General features: G+C 38.0%; 1 protein-coding gene across 1 annotated transcript in view; it reads left to right on the top strand.

The window, feature by feature from the left end:
* Positions 1 to 20461, top strand: part of dop1b (DOP1 leucine zipper like protein B) — a 52157-nt gene that overhangs the window by 12307 nt on the left and 19389 nt on the right. Inside the window, exons 3-21 of the mRNA XM_066685961.1 lie at positions 299 to 480; positions 1240 to 1410; positions 2709 to 2898; positions 3830 to 3928; positions 5639 to 5762; positions 5915 to 6024; positions 6190 to 6301; positions 6470 to 6587; positions 6793 to 6912; positions 7932 to 8040; positions 8246 to 8455; positions 9823 to 10148; positions 11474 to 11871; positions 13599 to 13672; positions 14522 to 14719; positions 14905 to 15057; positions 15168 to 15268; positions 17396 to 17586; positions 18515 to 19473. Coding sequence (XP_066542058.1) covers positions 299 to 480; positions 1240 to 1410; positions 2709 to 2898; positions 3830 to 3928; positions 5639 to 5762; positions 5915 to 6024; positions 6190 to 6301; positions 6470 to 6587; positions 6793 to 6912; positions 7932 to 8040; positions 8246 to 8455; positions 9823 to 10148; positions 11474 to 11871; positions 13599 to 13672; positions 14522 to 14719; positions 14905 to 15057; positions 15168 to 15268; positions 17396 to 17586; positions 18515 to 19473 — 3945 coding nt within the window. The remainder of the gene's footprint in view (positions 1 to 298; positions 481 to 1239; positions 1411 to 2708; positions 2899 to 3829; positions 3929 to 5638; positions 5763 to 5914; positions 6025 to 6189; positions 6302 to 6469; positions 6588 to 6792; positions 6913 to 7931; positions 8041 to 8245; positions 8456 to 9822; positions 10149 to 11473; positions 11872 to 13598; positions 13673 to 14521; positions 14720 to 14904; positions 15058 to 15167; positions 15269 to 17395; positions 17587 to 18514; positions 19474 to 20461) is intronic.

Here is a 20461-nt window from a genome sequence, read left to right as displayed (position 1 = left end):
TCCTCTCTCGCTTTCTTTATGGCATACTGATTGATTTTCTTGTTGACTTAATGAACAACACGGATGTGACCTACTAAGGGGTGTGTGTGTGTGTGTGTGTATGTATTCTGAACGTCTCTATGTTTGTCTCATTATTATATGATTATGTCGGTTTGCTGAAAAGTGTTGCAGACTAGGAAAAGAAACAGAGCTGAAATGTAAATCCAAATAGAATTTAAAAAATTTATATTTTTTTATTATTCTTTTGAATCTGAGTATTGTTTTATGTTGTCATCTCTCTCCCGTGCCTCTATCTCAGGCCCTCCAGAGTAATCTGAAGTATTCTCTGCTGCCTCGGCGGCTGATCATTGGCAAACGTTTGGCCCAGTGCCTGCACCCTGCCCTGCCCAGCGGTGTCCATCTTAAAGCACTAGAGACATATGAAGTCATCTTTAAAATAATTGGAACAAAATGGCTGGCCAAAGACCTCTTCATCTACAGGTTGGTACAGAAAACAGACAGAAGTCAAGGTTGCCAGTAGTGGTAATTACTTCTGGTTAGGCTTTTAGATATTTTTTTTCCCATAAACCCTGAAAACATCTAAAATCTAATTCACCTTGGACTGCAGTGTATGGTGCTTTTTGCTTTTATTTAATGTCAATAAATTGCTGTATCACAATTAAATTAAACAGTAGACATTAATTGCAAAGCAACATACTGTTTTCTTAAATATGTAATGCTGCTTGTTTTGTTTTATAGACTGATAAAGTAGCACAGAATTCATGTGATGTTTTCAAGTCATACAGAGGTCTGTCTGTTTTGTTGGCAATTTGTAGTTATATTGAAGACATTAGCTCCTTTTTTCCATTCACAAGTATAGCTTGTCATTTTCTAGCTCTTCATCATTGGTCAGGTTCTGACCACAGAAAACTGTGAGGGATCTCACGGAAGGACTGTAAGATTGACCCAAGGTTAGGTGTTGCATCTGCAGTAATGCAGTTGCTGTATCAGACTTTAATGTTAAAAAGAGCTGAGATATAAAACAAAGCTCTCAATTTCCCATTCAATCTACATCCTCACCCACAATTATTGACATTCGCTTTGGAAAATACCTGAAAAGACACGACTGTGGTTACAAGATTGTGATGATAATGATGCTGATGATGATGATGATGATTTTTTTTATTTTTTTATTTTTTTATTTGAAATTGATTTCTGTGCCTTGTATAAACCTTTACCTTTGTTTGTTTGTATGTGCAGTTCTGGACTGTTCCCTCTGCTAGCTCATGCATCCATGTCAGTGAAGCCAGCTCTGCTTACCCTGTACGAGCGATATTTCCTGCCTCTTCAGAAAGCTCTGCTACCTAGCCTGCAGGGCTTCCTCACTGGGCTCCTTCCTGGCCTGGAGGAGGGCTTGGAGGTCTATGACAGGTACACACTCTGTTTCTGCTGATCAATCTAATTCATTATGCAAGTGACTCTTGAAAGTACATTCTTTAGAGTTTATGACAGGTGCTAGTGGGGAATGATGCTTTTATCAATCAAAATAGCACTTTAAATAAAACAAAACAAGAAAATATATTCCAAATTAATGGCAGTTCTTTCCTCATTGCAGTACTATCAATCAGACAAGAACAATCGTATGCTTAAAAATGAGCAATATGTAATATATATATACTGTACTCAATCGTAATATGACCAGGGTGTATCATCAGAAATCAAGGAAAAATAAAGCACAGGCATCTCTGACAGCTGTGCTGCAGCCAATATGTTGTTCTTTGAAGATTGTCCGTTCCAGAGTGGAAAAAAAAAGCTATGCAATTAAAGGTGTATACTCTGTGGTTCATGAGTTTTAAACAAAGAAATTGAGGAATAAGTGTTGTGTTTCAAAAGCTTTCATCAGTCTTGTATAATCACCTATTAAAGGTGGAACAGAAAAACTAAGTAAGCTGGTGACTACTGCCAATATTAACCTCATAAACTGACCCATTTAAGAAGAAACTAAATGCTTGAATACAATAATTACAAAAGAACAAATAATATGATGCAGCATTTAACAGTTGCCTGCTAAAATGACTTTTAAGGTGGAGCATAAAAGGTCTCTCCAGTGTACTGAATTTGGTTTGTAGTACCCATTTTAAATGCTTGCTGTCAGTATTAAAGGTTTTTCCTTTAAAAACAATGTTGATATTGCTAATCCATTACAAATAACTAATAATTACTTCTCAACTAATCAACCTGTACTGTAATTAATTTCTGATTGCTACTTAAAACACTTACTAGTAATTAAAGTACCCTTGAGATAGTTTCTAAAACCCACACATATTTTTGAAATCTAGTAAGTATGTGGGAGCATTCAGTAGTCTTTTAGTACTTTATATGAAAGGAATATTACATCACAGTAAAAAAAAAAAAACATTTAAATTATATTTCACTGTCCCTGTCTTTTGGTTTGAATTAAAATTTGACCAGTAAAGATGTAAATAGTGCAATGTCATTGGTAAGAATCTTTCTCATCTGGAGCAAAGTACTTTACCACAGACAGCTTTGACCGAAAAGTCATAATGTAGATGTAAATTGTAAGTGTCGATTAACAAGTTTGTTATTTTGTTAGTTGATTTTAACCTGAGATAAAATTTTGGCTTCAGTGATAACACAAAAAAAACACAAAAAAAAAAAAAAAAAAAAAAAAAAAAAAATCTCTCTCCCATTCTCCCTCCTTTCCTCAGGACGGATGCTCTGTTGTTGAAGTTGTCCCTGTTGGTGGGTCAGTCAGTGTTTTATGGCGCTCTTTGGGGGTCTGTGCTTGTGTCTCCACTCGTACGGCTCCCAGCTTCTCTCTTCATCGTCACACATTTTGATCGCATGGCCACGAGCTATGAGCAGAAATACATGCTGGGCACTGACCATAAACTAACTGTGAGTGTGTGCTCTTATATCTGTAACTGTGTATAATGGTACAACAGAGTTGGTAAAGGTTTTGCATTGTTTTAGATGTGAAGATTTGGCTTGTTCCACTCATTCACTTACTCACTCAATCACCTGTTTAGTAGAATTATGATTGTCCACAAGGCAGAGATTTTAGTGCATATTTAGCTTTTACATGCATCATTGAAAAAGTGGAAACAAACTGTTTACTCTCACAAATTGCATGTGTTATTTATCTCACAAATTTGTTGTGTTTATATGAAGAAAATGTCTTAAAAATTCTGATCTCACTCGGTATAATTATGCCAATAGGGTATAATTATGGTTTTGGAAAAATTTGAGACTGCTAGTTTATGGTGAACAGCACGTCTGAATGAAAGTGTGCTATCTTTATGAACTAAAGGGCACATATTATTAAAAAAAAAAAGCACATTAATTTGTTAACTGTCTTTTCTATAACTTCTCTGGACTGGCGTTTATGTGAGATGCAAAGATGATGTGAAACAAGCTTTTCTTCTCCTTGCACCTCACTCCTGGGTTCTCAGACTTGAAAGTAAACTGAGGCTCAGTCTCAGCAGGTGCTGAAACCTGATTGTTTAGACAGGGTAAAAAAAATGCTGTATTGTTAGATCCTTGTGGTATTTTGACCAAAGCACATCTCAGCTGTTTTATTAAGACCCCAGAAAACTGTATTAACTTGTAGAAAAGATTCATAATATGTCCCCTTTAAACCAGTACATGTTTTTCTTTCTATACCTCTCCTTAATTTTGAACACTTAAACCGTTAATGAAATTATTCACAGTTAACCATATCAACATTATATCTAAATTAAGCATAAATATTACAGATATTTGGATAGTTCTAACCTTTGATTTCCATATTACTGATACCTTTTAATATGTCTGTCTTTCTCTGTTTTAGGTGAAAGCCCTGTGTCTTTCTCTGCAGGACACTAATGTACTGGTCCAGAGGAACATGTTAGAGATTCTTCTGTACTTTTTTCCTTTTGCAACATGTGTGGTTAGTTAATTTCTCTCTTTCTTCTCATAAATTTCTTCCTTTTGCCCTTCAAGAGCTGCCTCCTCTTCTGTTTTGAAATATTCCATTTTACAGTTTTAAGCCCTAGAGATTAGTTTTACCTATGGACATGGAGTAAAGTAATTATCTCAGTAGTTTTACTCCTATTCAAATACACAGTTTCAGTCATTTTTTTTCTCACCATTTTCTAGTAACTCAAGTAACAAATGAGTTTCTGTGGTAATTCAATCATGAATGCAAAGTTACAGACTATTAAACTTCAGCACTGTACAAATAACAGTATTTTCCCCCTCAAAGATAATGTTTCACTTTAAAAGACACAGAGCTTCTGAATGTGAACATTTTATATAATTCTACTCTTGGGTGATAAACACATTTGCAACAGTGTAATATGCATCCATCCATCCATCCATCCATTATCTGTACCGCTTATCCAATTTTAGGGTCGCGGGGGGTCCAGAGCCTACCTGGAATCATTGGGCGCAAGGCGGGAATACACCCTGGAGGGGACGCCAGTCCTTCACAGGGCAACACAGACACACACACATTCACTCACACACTCACACCTACGGACACTTTCAAGTCGCCAATCCACCTGCAACGTGTGTTTTTGGACTGTGGGAGGAAACCGGAGCACCCGGAGGAAACCCACGCGGACACGGGGAGAACACACCAACTCCTCACAGACAGTCACCCAGAGCGGGAATCGAACCCCCAACCTCCAGGTCCCTGGAGCTGTGTGACTGCGACACTACCTGCTGCGCCACCGTGCCGCCCCGTGTAATATGCAGTAATGTAATATTTTTAAATATTATATACTTTTAAAACAAAAATGTGGAAAAAGCTCTGCTAATTGAAATGGCAAATTTGGGCATAAGTGAAGAGGACAAAAATATTAATGAATCAATACTGTTATGCAACAGTTTGGGATTTTGAAATGAGCTCATTCATAGCCCTTGTTTGAAGTAGTGTTTAAGGTTTGTGACATGAGTTCCATGTACTACTCTGCCCTCTGTATTCTGTACTACGCTCAGTTAAATGTAAATAGTGTTTCATTCTATGGCAACCTTAAAGGCTGATGTTAATAATAATAAAAAAAAATACACTTTTTATACAATTCAGAGAACGATTGTTCACCATTTGCTAGCTCTTGGGTCAGTTTGGTTGCTGGAAAAAACTTTGGTGTTTGTACACAGCTCTAGCTTGGCAAATGGGAGAGAGACCTCATTATGTTAAAAGAATGAGAAGATATGGGGATGTTGCTCTGTTTTTGCTCCGTCTGTGAGCAGTATTGATTTATTTCTGCTGTTATAGATGACTTAATATGGAATTGATTCCTAATTGAGGAGAACATTAATTGCATGAAAGTAAAAGAAAACTGAGAGTACTACTAAACTAAACAACTCGAGTTACAGTTGAGTTCCTGTGGTAATTTAAAATCCACATTTTTTTTCTTAATCAAACATATCATTCTACCTTAAAAGATGCAACGCTCCTGAATGAACTCAAACACAGAGGGTTTTTTTTTTTGCTGTGAGACAATCCCCAGAATCGATGGCTTTGCCTTCAGTGAGAAGTCTGCAGAGCTGTGTCCTGCAAGCACAGAATCTGACACATATGTCCTAATGTAATGCTTGCTGTTGTAAAACCTAGCTGCTGTGTGACTTCTCTTTCTACCTGCTGTTCCTATAGGACCCTGAGAAGGCCCCTATCCCTCTGAAACATGAAGATATGATCACAGTGGTGTCTGCTGCCTCTCTTACTCTGCTCAGGAGGGACATGTCACTCAACCGCCGCCTCTATGCATGGCTTCTAGGTACTAAGCAATAAGACACCTAAATGATTAACAGACCTTACAGGACTCCATATTGATTTAACTATTTAAACTCCCCTTAATAGTATAGAATAGCAACTTACTTGATGAACTGACCAAGAATTAATATCATATGTGTGTTTGTATTTTGTCAGGATTAGACATTAAAGGAGGCATGGTGGCTCCAGATCTGAGTCTGTACACGACAGTAGAAGAGCATACAGCATACTACTTTAACGCACACTCCAGAGAGCTAATGGTGCAGGTAATCTCTTTCTGTCTCACTGAAGCAGTTGCATTTGATAGTGGATCGATCTTTTCATATTCCTGGATTCCTTAAAAGTAACTCTGTTATGATTATGTTGCTTTGATATATGTGATTTGTGGAGTGCTCTTTACCTCTGGTACAATATGTGTACACTCTGTACAGGCAATAGTGAATGTCCTACAGCAGAAAGACATAGAGAAAGATCCAGAAAACATCTCAGACTACCTCAGACCATTTCGCATCATCATCAGTTTACTGGACAAATCAGAGATTGGTAAAAATACATAAACACACATGCATACAAATTCATGCATATAATGAAAGGCTTATTATTTTATATAGCTTTTGTTTTCTGTTAGTTCTTTCACTTTATATCTGTTATATAATCTCTCTCTCTCTCTCTCTCTCTCTCTCTCTCTCTCTCTCTCTCTCTCTCTCTCAGGTCCATTGATTCTGGCTGATGTGCTATTGGAAGTGATTAGGGCATTTTATAGTTATTGCAGAGAGATGTTGGGGGAGGACTCTCTTAACACTAGTCTCTCTGGCAACCAGCTCAGCAGGTTGGGCTCAGAAGAAGTGTATGAATGTGTGAGAGAGTGATAAGCAAATGAAATAACTATAGACATAGATGATATACTTCCATATAATATGTTCAAGTTATAAATTCTGTCAATGTGAGGTGACTATTAAGGGATGCATGTAATGTAAAATATACATTTATAAATATGCAGTATCATATTGTTGTCATTTTCTTGGATTTTGCAGTAAGGTCAAAGAAAACAAAAATGCTTCTGAGATCATTAAGACGGTCAATATGCTGGTAGGGGCCATAAGCAGTGAATTTCTGTGGGACTACATGACCAAACACTTCCAAACATGTCTCAGGTACACACACATACACATACACATGCAAATAGACTTGTAGAGGATTAAGCCTAGTTACAGACAGAACATCATCCTACTGTAAAATGTAATCCAGGACTAAGATTAATCCCTGTTTAGGAAAGTGCCCTTGGATTTGTATACAGCTTTGTTTAGATATATATTATGAGGAATATAATTTTGTGAATAAGTGTCTATAACCAGTTAGAGGAAATTAAACACTGTAATATGTACATGAAATCAAACCAATCTATCAAACCCTGCACCATAGCCACTTAAATATTAATTAATACAATGGAGTTTTAGGGGGCGATATCACTGGGGGAGAAAAGATACCAAAAATAAAGTCTAAATATTTTACTGCACATATAATGGAGCAGACAGAACCCTTTGAAATGAAAATGAGGAATGTTGTGCATTGTTAAAATAATATTATGATATAAGCTTCAGGAAAGATATACAGTCCTGGCCTATCAGTATCAGGTTTTTATTAGTATTTGAAAGCTAAATTGGTTGTGCAGGAACCTATTTATTCAGAAGAATACATGTAGTTTCACAGGATACAATTAGAAAGATCATGAAAAGTATCAATCCTTTCAGAGTGGAACTCCAGCATGCCCCTAAGGCGTTATGGCTTATGGACACATATAATAAACTAATGTCTTATTCATTGCAGTCAGAGCCTGAAATGAAGTGTTAAGTTTCTACTTGCGTTGGGGTGCTAAATCATAATTATGAGATATTAAGCAATATAAGGCTTTACCACATGGAAATATTGTAGTAATAATATTAATAGTAGTAATAATTACTGGATTATACTAGAATAAGGACAAACCCATTTCTCCTATTTTTAAAAGCACATTTTGCAGTAAGTGTGTTTTTTTACTCATTATTCTTTAGTCTGTATAATTCCTTAGATTAATACTTGGTAGTCTCTATGCTTGTCTGCTCTGTTCTGTATGTGTTATATGTGTGCACTAACCTATTTGCCAAAATAAAATAATTCTAATTCTATTTTACAGCGTGTTAAGTGATCCAGCAGCTGCACCTTTATGTAAAGCCTGGAGTCCTTCTCCATCCGTGACAGAACTCTCAACACTCATCATCTTCCTTCTTGATGTTATTCCTTTGGTAATATATCTACATGTGCATGACTCAGCCTGTGCTTTTCCTCTTTACAGTTTCTGTGTTCCTTAAATTTCTGTTCTAACACACATTTAAATATAATGTTTTTTTAAAGTTTATTAAAAACGAAATACAGATTATATTTATATCCTGACTGAAATGTTATTTCTTTTATTTACTCTGCTTATTTTTTCCTTCTTTCATCCTAAAGGAGCTTTATTCTGAGATCCAAACGCAGTTCTTGCCACAGATGCTGGGCAGCATGCTGCAGTCTCTGTGTACTCACTTACATACTCTAAGTCTGCCTGAGCTTACGCATGCACTGAGGGCATGTTTTAAGGTGCTCAGTAAGATCCAGATGCCAGTGACTTATATGGACATGGAGGCAGAGTCACAGACATATCATGTGGAGAAAATGCAGGTATTTTTGATAATTAACCCATTTAAATCAAGTTAACTAAGGGTGAATACCATATCACCCCTTAACCTTACCACATTTGTTGTCTTACCCCTTTGTTTTTTCCTAGAGGTAGGGGCCTCTCAGTTCTTGTTGGGAAAGAGGGATAGGGTTGAGGGGTAGGGCTATGTACTATTTAAAACTGAATCAGTGGCAAGATGGGGGAGCGACTGAAGAAAACCATAAATATCAGTATTCTCTTCTTTAAAACTATGATAAATATTATATTATCTTAGTGGCTTGTAGTTTCAATAAATTGTCTTCCTTTACATCATAATAAGCATAAGACATCCCTAATATTTTGCAGCTGTCTCAGAATTTCCAGTTCCACCCTAAATGGCCAAGCAATTACGGGCTAGCAATAGTGTTTCAAAGGAAGTTTCAAGTAAATGACACAAAATAAGCATATCACACATCACTTAGTCATATCACAGTGAGTTAGGAGTGGGTGGTAAAATTATGATTATAGAATGCTTTTTAAAGAATGATGCCCTAAATTTAACTGCAGAGTTAATTCCAGAACCTCTGATATCACGGCAAACCAGCAGAGTGCCACTGAAGTGCTGCTTTTTTTGTGTTCTGATGACATATCAGGCTCTTGAAGGGTCATCCCATTTTGCAAGGGAAGATTTTAAACACTAGATCTTGTAACCCAGTTCTCAAGGGGCAAGATAACACATAAATCAAGGTGTAGGAGTAAAATTAAGAAATAGGATTTACCCAAATTTGTGCACACCTGCTCATTCAACATTTTCTTCTGAAATATATGCTATTAAGTAGGGTGTTTGATCATGTTTGCTGCAGTAACAACCTCTACTGTACTTAAAAGGCTTGGTATTAGATGGTGCTGTTCAGCCACTTGAACTTGAGGAGATCAAGCTATGGATGTTGGGTGATTATTTCTGGATAACATATAGGTTTTGCTGGATAAATGGTGACCTGTCATTCTACATAACTCCTTTCCACTGCTCTGCAGCACAATACTGGGAGACTATATACTCTTATTGGTATAAAGCTTGCCATTGGACATGGTGACCTTTTAACTCCTGTGCAGCCATATCCAAAACAACTGGCTATATACTATTAAAAATATACTGATATAAAAAGACATTTTGGTATAGTAAATTGATCTGAAATGTAAAGGACAGTAACATATTTTTGATGATTCCTGTAGTATTAATACAACACTCATACACTGCTGTCCATAAATACTATAATACCACACATTACACTACCCTTCCTAAATACTATAAATACCACACTATTATTCCAGCATCCCCTAAATATTATAGTTCTGTTTCTGTAACTCCTGCCTACTAATTCTTTAATAGGAGATGACGACAGACACCAGAGAAGATCCTGGTGAGCAGGCTGATGTTAATAATGGTGATAGACTTGCAGAAGTGGCATTGAATGTAAATGGACAGGCTGCAGAAATGGCGGTAGTGGAACCAGCTGTGTTTCCACCCCTACGTTCTGAAGACAGTGGATTAGGCCTCAGTGCCTCACCCTCTGAACAACAGCTCCTTCCTAGCCACGATTCTGCATGTCCTGCCTCTGAAGTGAGCGACAAGGCCGAGAATGTTTGGAGGAAAGGAGGAAACATCGAAAATATGTCTAAATGTGTTCAGGACATACTGGCATCTATCATCCTCAGGTGCATGACTATGTCATTTAATGTGCATTTAAGACATTGACAGTGAAATTTCTGCTTTACACAGTTTCTCTTGGATATTTTTAGTAAAATTTGATTTTAGTTCATCATATCATTTAAAGATAGAACTGATATGAAAAAAGATGACTTTGCACTGGATGGGGTGAAAGCAGTGCAGTCCATAAGCATTCACAATGAGAAATCTTAAAAAAAATCCCAGATACTTGGACACACTGTGTCAGAGAGATTATAAACAGCTTTTATTAACACCTGGCAAAGTCTTAAAAAGTGCTGACGTGTTGCGATCTGTTCAGGTCTTTATCAGGAGACAATATGGCCAAATACACCTGAAATCACATATATAGACGCCCACATACTTAGAAAATTCCATAGCTTTAAAAAAGTAAATCCAATATGTATCCAAAATGTTTTCAGTCCAGCAGTTGCACTGAGGGCTTTACAAACACCAGCAGCTCTGCTGTGTGTGATACACTTGTACCATTACAACACACAATAACAAACCAGTTTCACTGCAGCTTTAAGAATGATCCACCACCCCTATCAAACCTGCTCTGTGGTGGTCCTGTTATGACCCTGACCTTTGAAGAACTGGGTAAAAGAGGAAAAACAACCTATGCAGAACAGCAAATGGACAACACTCTTTAACTGTAGAAATATAAAGTGGTCCTGTATGGTCAGTGAAGCTGAGAGAATGGACTGTGAATGTAGAAATCAACAGATGGTAGAAAAATAATATTAACAAATAATCTGTCATTGCTCCTGCTAATCATCAGTTATAGTTAACCTGATAGAATTTCACCTTGGATGTTTGATGTGGAGACTATTCCAAGTAAACACCTGTTTCAGTAAAGGATTCGATTTAAATAGCTGAAATTAATTATATTAAACTATGATCAAAGTAGATGTCCTCAACCCCTACTGTTTTATTTATTTATTTATTTATTTATTTCTCTCTTGTATCCAAACCGGGAGATTTTTGGATGAATCGGCTAGATTATGAAGGCTATATCAGCCTTGCAACTTTAGGTATGTGCCAATGCTACACCCAGTATAAAAAGTACTATTAATTTAGTTAGTTGTGAAGTACTAAATGTTACTTTTAGCTGAGGTAAATAAAACAAAGAAAACTTCAAAATCATTATAATGCTTCACTGACCTGAAATAGGGAGAATAGCGCCTCTGTCTTTGCTACTCTAGGCTCAGCACTGCAGAAACTGCACTGTGTAGTTTTTGGAGGAGGGTGGGAAATTATTATCCAGAAAATGCAATAAACACTCAACTCTTAACACTCTCTTATTTTTTTTTAGGCACCTGTTAATGGAGATAGACTTCCAGAAGGGAAAGGAGGGCTGTGCACAGCCAGAGCAGCAAGCATCTCCACGGGACAGAAAACATTCTTCTTCAGGAGGCAAAAGCAACCGAGAGCTGGGCCTAATTAAAGATAGACTGGCTGAGTTCTTCACCTCAAGTAAATTGCGAGCTCAGGCTCAGGAGGGCAGTGTAGAAGCTGGTAGGAGAGAAACTCTGTCTGAGAGTCTGCAGTGGACAGCAGGGTTTCAGTCACGAGGGAAAGCAGAAATCAACGAGGCCTGTCGACAAGCCTTTACAGCAGCATGCCATCTACTGCTAGAGTGTACAACTTTCCCCGTCTACTACACTGAGGAGGAGAGCCAAGAGCTCCACAGCAACCTGTTCAGCACCTCAAGTAGATTAACACATCATATAACACTCTTACACAATTTGGTGTTAAGTGTTCATCATTATTACTTTTTATCAAGAAATCATTTAAACTATTTAAACTATTAAAATATTTTTATGTATTGCTCAGATAGACACAGAATCTCTGATTTTTGCCATTTTGGCTTATTCTTCTCTTATTTCTCCCCTCACATTATCACTCGATTCTCTTGGCCGGAAAGTTTCTCTCTTGTATTAGACTATGTTTACGTTACAATGCTGAAGTGACTGAAATCAGATTTTTGCCTTAATGTGACACAAATCTGATCTTTTCTGGGCTGTGTGGACATGTAGTCTTGGATTGGATACATATCCAGTTCGTGGGCATGTGACATGAATGTGAATGCGCCTTTTTGCCTGTATGTATACGCCTAGAACTTTCAACTCTGCCATCACCAGCAGCTCAACAAAACATCTATGGAAGATCGGCTTGATTTGCTTTCCAAATACCACCATTCTCCCTATATACTTCGCAGATGATAAAAACTACTGCACACAGACAGGGCATTAGTTTGACTGAAAGATGTAGGCTTATGACCAGTCATAAACAAATTTGTAATTCGATATACAGCACACTACATGAGAACAAAAAACATTATTTTATGATCTACAATGTGCACTGCATAGGGTGCAGACATTTGGGATTCAGCCAATCTCTCTGTGCAGCAGTAAAACAGAGCCAGTGGACATTTTTACATCATCTGTACTCGTTGACTCTTTGTTGTTCTTTTGAGCAAAATGCGATGTACTAGAGCTACTCATGTGTTTTTTAAAACAATATGTTTTCTCACTAATATGATGTTGTTGAAGGAGGCAACGTGCATAAACATTTCATCAACATATCATGCTGTTTCAGACACATATTTGTTCACATTACATATGCAACCCGCTTACATTTATCAATGTGTCAACAGTCAAGACAGATCCGTTCTGAGCAAAACATCGGTATTGATGAATGAGGCTTTTTAATATTAATTTAGCCTTGCATGGTACAAACCCTGTTGGTACACTCTCACATAACAGGTCAAGCACTTTGATTGTGGATGTGCAGAAAAGGGTGTTGTACAGTTCTAATGCTTCTTTCAATTAGATAATTACAGGAGCAAAATCAGTTTTTACACATAGGCCACCCACAAAACAACTGCCTGTGTTGCTTTATTTCACACTTTTTTCTGTTGGTAGGCAATCCAGATCCCCAAAGTAATAAGAAAGCAATGTGCAAATACACTAACAAAATGAATAACTCATTTAGGCTGCATAGGTTATGAGTTGTTTGGCCTGGGCAACTTACTCTTAATGTGTGAAAACTTGCAGGCACCTGTTTATCCAACTCTTTTTCTGAAATCCAGTATAGTAATATAGTGATTTTTTCCCCCTCTAACATTGACCCAATAGCTTTAGTGAAGTCAGACACTAATATTGCATGCTTAATTCCAGATCACATGTATGACTATCCATCACTCCAGAGTATGTACTTCTATTTATTCACAGCCTGTCTGACATCTGGCATTGCAGATCCAGAGGATCATACTCTGTTGGCAATTATTTTTTCTATTGACAGTATTCAAGTTATGTCTGCCATAATGTAGCTGAATTGAATATTAGCAAAATGATATCAATTACAGGAATAAATGTGGTTATGAACATACTACCAAACTGTGAACAAAACTGGTGATTATCTGTTTTTACTCTCAGGCAAAGAAGAAGGCAATCTTCCTGAATGGCTGAGGTCCTTGATGACGTTATGCTGCGTTTCCAAAGACTACAAGGTACAGCTAAAATAGGAGTGACAAAAAAGGTCTAGCATTAATAAATGAATGTTAGTGATGCGTAAAGGGCCTTAAACTTAATTCTATGTATACACAATTCCAACTGAATTTGTGATCAGTGGTATAGTAGTATGTAACTTCAGTGATTATTTAAAGGGGAATTTCACCAATTTGTTAGTTTCAAATTTGTTCAGGCATTGTTAGCCAGGGTGGTTTGATGTAAAGCCTTGTAATTTGTAATGATTCCATCCATGTAATTTTTCTGTGAGAGAGAGCATAACCCACACAAAAGCGAGATCACAAAATTCAATCCAAGATTTATTCAGGCTTTTCAAAGAAATCAAGAGCTGAACAAATTGAGAGTCTTTTTTTGCCTGTGGAGGGAGGACTGATTAACGCACTTCAGGAAGGCTGGTGGCAGAGTAATTTTCAAGGGATGTGTCCCAGTACTGCACCTAACAGTCCACTGTGAAAACCAGAAAAACACACAAACATGGAGTAATGGAATGCTTGGAATTGCTGCACCGACTGAGCTTTGTGTGTTGATTTTATGATGATCTTAAGTGATAAAGATTCTTTACCTGGTTCCTGGAGTCAGGTCCAATGTGTATATTTAGTATCCCGGCACGCACAGAGGCCCTAAACCATTGGCCACCATTGAGAGCTTTTCTAATTCTCTAATTTTCTTGGCAAACCTTTCTAACATTTCTCCATTAAATCATTTTAACAATCCAAACATGATTTAGAATGTGTAGCCATTTAGTATAGTGTTCAGGGGACATGGCTCTTCTTTTGTTAGGACAAATTCAGCAGCATGATGACAGTGTTTTTACTTTTATGTCCACGCAGGTTCAGCATGTGGCGACTTCCTCCCTGCTGGAGCTGATAAACCATTCTCAGTCACTAGCACTGGTCATCCAAGACAAGAACCAGCGCTACAAGAACTCTGAGGCAAACCCTTTGTGTGGACAGCTGCAGATGGTCACTCTGCCTCCCATCTACCCAACAGTGCTGAAAAGTATGGATCTCCGCACAGATTTCTACCTGGTGAGCTTCCTCAAAATATATACTGAAAGTGTCCTGTGGTTTGTGGCACGATGGATTGGAATTCTGTTTCCAGAACATCCCACAGATGCATGATTAGATTAGAATCTGGGGATTTTAGAGGCCAAATTTGTTCACATGATTGCAAGAATCTAATCTGTTTTGTATTTTGCATTATTTTCTTTAAGCGTGTTGCTCAGGTGCTGTGGGATCAGTTAGACACAGAGCGCAGGGAGCATCATATCTCCTGTGTGGAGCTCTTCTATCGGCTGCACTGTCTAGCTCCATCAGCCTCCATTTGTGAGGACATCATCTGCATGGCTTTACTCAGCAGAGACAAGGTGTCGTACTGCTCCTGTCCCACACATACACTTATTTAATATACAGAATAGACTTTTGTTTATATTTTGCCCTGTGTGTGTGTGTGTTTGTGTACATATTATATCCACAGGTTTTGCGACTGGAGGCTCTCCACAGATTCTCTATTTTGTGGCACCTGACACGAGAGGTCCAGATGAATCGCAGCACTTCTCTGAACCGTTCCTTTGACAGGTAAGACATGTCCTTTTAAACTTGCAGCATGGACCAGGGCTTGCCAATATGTCAGTGTCAACTAATGTCAAACCAGTGCTTATTCTAATATACAACTATCGACATGTCCTAAGGATAACAAATTATATTAAATTAATGAACTTTAACAGAGGGTGTATTTATTTTACGGTCTGTAGCTATTGAAGGACAGAAGTGACATTTTATTTGGAAAAAAATTGAAGAGGATTCTTCAAATGTGTCCTTCTTTTGAAAAAAGTAACTGCATCCTAAAACCTAGACTGCAGCTGAACAGGGCTGCATTTCTTGACTTTTTTGTGATTGAAGGATGCTCCAGCATGAAGGACTTCTGTATGCAGCCAGGAAATGTAGACTTTGTTTGGAGAGATTTGAAAAAAAATGTATCCCTTGTTGTCTTTGCTTATAAACTGCATACACAGAACTTGGATACAAATATGTCCAGTGGTCCCACTAGTAAACATATCCTAGTAAACAGCCTCCATATTTGTTAAGACATTACAGTTTCAAACCAAAATTTTAACTTTTTTTTGCCGGAACTGAAAGAATGAGACCCTTTGCAGGGTAGTAGCCATACAACATTGGTAGACTGTTTAATTTAAGTGAGCTTTGGAGGACTGTTCTACTGAGGACCGGTCTTTTTGAAGGGTGCACCCTAGACTATAAGATGTAGCTTATATATTTTTCTCAGTCTTGATTTCCCTAAAGCCTTTTTGTGGGGACATACTATGGAAAAGCAGCAGAGATAGTTCAAATGTTTTGCCGGAATTTTTATTTTTTATTTTTTTTTTAATGTATTTGTTTATCCCAGTTATTTTAAGAATTAACACATTAGCCATAAATATGAACAGGTCTTAGACTATAAATCGCCTACATATTTTTAGCATTGCTTTCAGGTACTATTATCAGCCAATAATTTCAGCTTGCATTGAGTATGTAATATCATATATTAATCTTGCAGCAAACAGTGAACAGAGGTAGGCAAAGTTATGTAGCACATGAATACAAAATGTTGTTCAGAATTAAAACTAAATTTACACAATGCACAGCCTGGCAATACTCTAAGTTCTCAGTTTGAGTTGATTTCGAACTTGAAATATATCTACAAACAGCAAGGGCCTGTCAAATATGACTTATGTTCAGGGGTGTAAATTTCATTTACATTATTTTAGAGGACAGTGAACAGTAACATTTCCCAGAGGCCATCTATGAAGGAGGATGCCAGAGTTGTTTTAAGGCCACATGTACTATGTTCAACCAGTATTGCCGATAGATGGCACACTATACATGGGCATACTGGCATGATCTTATGTAACACATTCTTAATAGAAAATTATCATGGCTGGCTAAGAAAAACTACATTCAGCAGGGAAAATCTGGCAGATACTAACATTTGTAAGAAACTGTACAGGGAAAAAAAAAGTCCAATGTCACTTTCAATACAAGGACCTGGCATCTTTCGTGAAGGCTGTGGAGGCAGTGGAGCAAACCACTTTAAGGCATATGAAAAGAGGAATGTAATCCTTTAAATCCTGCGAAAAATGAATTTCTTGCATCTGTAATTAGCACAATTTTCAATACATATTACTATTTATTATTTAAAATGATATTGTCATGTTTACAATTATTATTGTTGGAGAAATTTTCCCTCCCTGGGATTTTCACCTTTGATATATTCTGTGTGAGATTGTTAAAGTTGATTTGTCACTTTGAGGATAGGACACGAAAAATGCTAATTTTGCTAAATATAGATCTGGGATACACTTATATTCATGGTATAAAATATATAAGCTGTAGATATTAAAGTTTTTCATCATGTGATAGACCACATTTTCCTGTGTCTCTGCAGCAGGTATCCCAGATGAGCTGAAAATATTAGCATACATTTTTCACCATCTACCGAATTTCTTTGGTAAAAATAAATTGTATAAATTGTGCTGTAGTTTGAATGTTAGATCATCTTTTGTAAGTCACTTTGGATAAAAGCGTCTGCCAAATGCATAAATGTAAATGTAATGTTTCTCTCTATAATGATAGAAACAGCTTGTGCCCATTATTGATATTTATTTTAAGATATGACGTCAATCATCTTTTGCTTTTTCTTTTTTATAGGTCTCTTTTTGTGGTATTAGATAGTCTGAACAGTCAGGATGGCAGCGTGAGTGCTGCAGGGCAGAGCTGGCTGGTGCGGGCCCTGTCTCTCAGTGATATAATCCGTATACTGGAACCTGTTCTGCTCTTGCTGCTGAATCCAAAGACCCAGAGAACAGTCATACAGAGTGTCAAACACAACCTCTCAGTTGGTATGTTATCAAATACTCGAAAACTGAACGGAAAACCCAGATCTTAGTACTAAACTGGGAAAATACACAGATCAGCCATAACATTATGACCACGTTCTTGTTTTTTTACATTCACTGTTCATTGTTCCACTGAGCATTCAGGAGCACTTAGTAGATTTTTATTTACAGACTATATTTAATTTGTTGCTCTGCATACTTTGTCACCCTGTTCTTCAATGGTCAGGAGTTCCACAGGACCACCAAAGAGCAGGTATAATTTTGTGTGGTGGATCATTCTCAGTGCTGCAGTTAAACCGATGTGGTGGTGATGTTTTAGTGTGTGTTGTGCTGGTACTAGTGGATCCAACACAGCAGTGATGCTGGAGTTTATAAACACTGTGTCCACTCACTGTGCAAACAATGTATACAGAGCAACAGATGGACACCAGTCTGTAATTGTAGAAAAATAAACTGCTCAGTGGAGGTGAGAGTAGAAACAAGGAGGTGGTCATAATGTTATGGTTGATGGGTGTATATTGTTAATGTAATGGTCTTTATGCTTCATGATTTTTATTATCCCCTTATTAAAGTTTTACACTAACACATATTTATCGGGCTTGCAATTCCTTGTAAGGAGTAGTTTTTAACACTCAGTTAAATGTTGTGTTCATCATTAAAAGGCAGGTATCTGTCACTAAACCATAGAAATCAAACAAATGCTTATACTTTCGCATGTGTATATGAATGAAAACCTGTAAAAAGGACACAATGTAGGGTTTATTGGATGGACCTTCAGAAACATTACCACAATATTCTGCTCAATGATAATAAAAATGTAAATTATACTGTACTATAGAGATGATCACAGATATATAAAAACAATACAACAAGGTTGCAATGTTACTGTGGTGCTTTGCGTTACTGACACTGTGTGTCCTTATTTTCACAGGCAATTTTGCCACATTAAGTTGCAGAGACAGGTCTGGCACAAAGAGCAGTGGAGATGCGATTGTGTTTCTGAGCCAAACTGAGGATGACCTGCTGAATCATTTCATCATTGTAGATCGGGAGTCTCTGTGGCTTGACCTGGAGCATGACCCAGAACTTCATGAAACTCCATCAAACTCTCCTGCCATGTCCAGCAGTGAAAGTGAGGAGACAGAAGGCGAGGATGAAGTGCAAAATTTAGTAGAGGAAGAAGAGAGTGAGCACACAGAGTCAGCTGATGCCAGTGGTGCCCAGAATTCAACTGAAAATTCTAGTTCAGGTTCAGCCCCTTACCTGCAGGTGGGCATGGTTAATGGTACTGCTGGGCAGGTGGACATGGCCAATGGTTTGCTACGGGTGGATTCTGACCGCACCCAGGCCTCTGATTCACTATCCAGTGATGAGGATGATGGACAGCTGGAAGCCTTGGCCAAGTCTCGCCTCTTAAAGAAGCAACGGGAGAGACAGGAAGCGATTGATTCCTTGTTCCGCCACGTCCTGCTCTACCGTCAACCATTTGATTTCAATAAAGTTCTGTATGCTTTCTCCGTAGTGGAGACTTTGATTAAGAGTGGTTCGACTCTGTTTGTGGAGGCATTATCCAGCACAGCTCTAGAATTCAGTTCCACTGCCCATCTCAATCTCGTCCAGAATCTTCTGCAGAGGCACCGGCAGGCCCAGGAGGGCAACAGCTTCTATGGCCCTCTACAAAGCTCCACCCCTCCAGAGCCTCAGCCTACCAACCCTGACCAGTCACCCATGTCGCCACTTTCTTCACCATCTAACCCTTTCTCATCCTCCTCCTCTAGCATGTACCTCCTGGAGCTCCTCATGTCCCTGTGCCTCCGCTTCCTGCGCTCTTACTTCCCATCTTACGCTTCTGTGAATTCCCGTCACCTGCAGGGAAACCGAGAAGTGCAGGTGAAGTACAAAATGATCTATTAGCATATTTAAAGTTACATCTACAAATGTTTTTGTTTTTTGAGATGCTCCTGGTGAATTTTTCTAGCACAAATATCAATATACCGGTGCTGATCATAGAATTAGAATTTAATTTAAGTTGATTTATTTCAGTAATTCCATTAAAAAAGTGACACCTCTATATTATACTCATTCATTACACACAGACAGATATATTTCAAGTGTTTATTTCTTTTAATTTGATGATTATAACTGACAACTAATGAAAAGCCCAAATTCAGTATCTCAGAAAATTTGAATATTGTGAAAAGGTTCAATATGAAAGACACCTGGTGCCACACTCTAATCAGTTCATTAACTCAATACACCTGCAAAGGCCTTTAAATGGTCTCTCAGTCTACTTCTGTCGGCTACACAATCATGGGGAAGACTGCTGACTTCACAGTTGTCCAAAAGATGCCTACTGACACCTTACACAAACAGGGCATGACACAAAAGGTCATTGCTTATGAAGCTAGCTGTTCACAGAGCTCTGTGTCCAAGCTCATTAATAAAGAGATCAAGGGAAGGAAAAGATGTGGTAGAAAAAAGTGTACAAGCAATAGGGACAACCGCAACCTGGAGAGGATTGTGAAACAAAACCCATTCAAAATTGTGGGGGAGATTCACAAAGACTGGACTGCAGCTGGAGTCAGTGCTTCAAGAACCACCACACAGACAAATGCAAGACATGGGTTTCAGCCTCGCATTCCTTGTGTGAAGCCACTGTTGAACAAGAGACAGTGTCAGAAGCGTCTCACCTGGGCTAAAGACAAAAAGGACTGGACTGCTACTGAGTGACCCAAAGTTATGTTCTCTGTTTAAAGTAAATTTTGTATTTCCTTTGGATATCAAGGTCCCAGAGTCGGAAGGAAGAGAGGAGAGGCACAGAATCCACGTTGCTTGAGGTCCAATGTAAAGTTCCCAGTCAGTGATGGTTTGGGGTGCC

Source organism: Hoplias malabaricus, chromosome 12 (genome assembly GCF_029633855.1).
Source record: "Hoplias malabaricus isolate fHopMal1 chromosome 12, fHopMal1.hap1, whole genome shotgun sequence".
Classification (NCBI taxonomy): Eukaryota; Metazoa; Chordata; class Actinopteri; order Characiformes; family Erythrinidae; genus Hoplias; species Hoplias malabaricus.
Note: the sequence above shows the minus strand (reverse complement) of the source record. Positions and strands in the feature narration are given on the sequence as shown.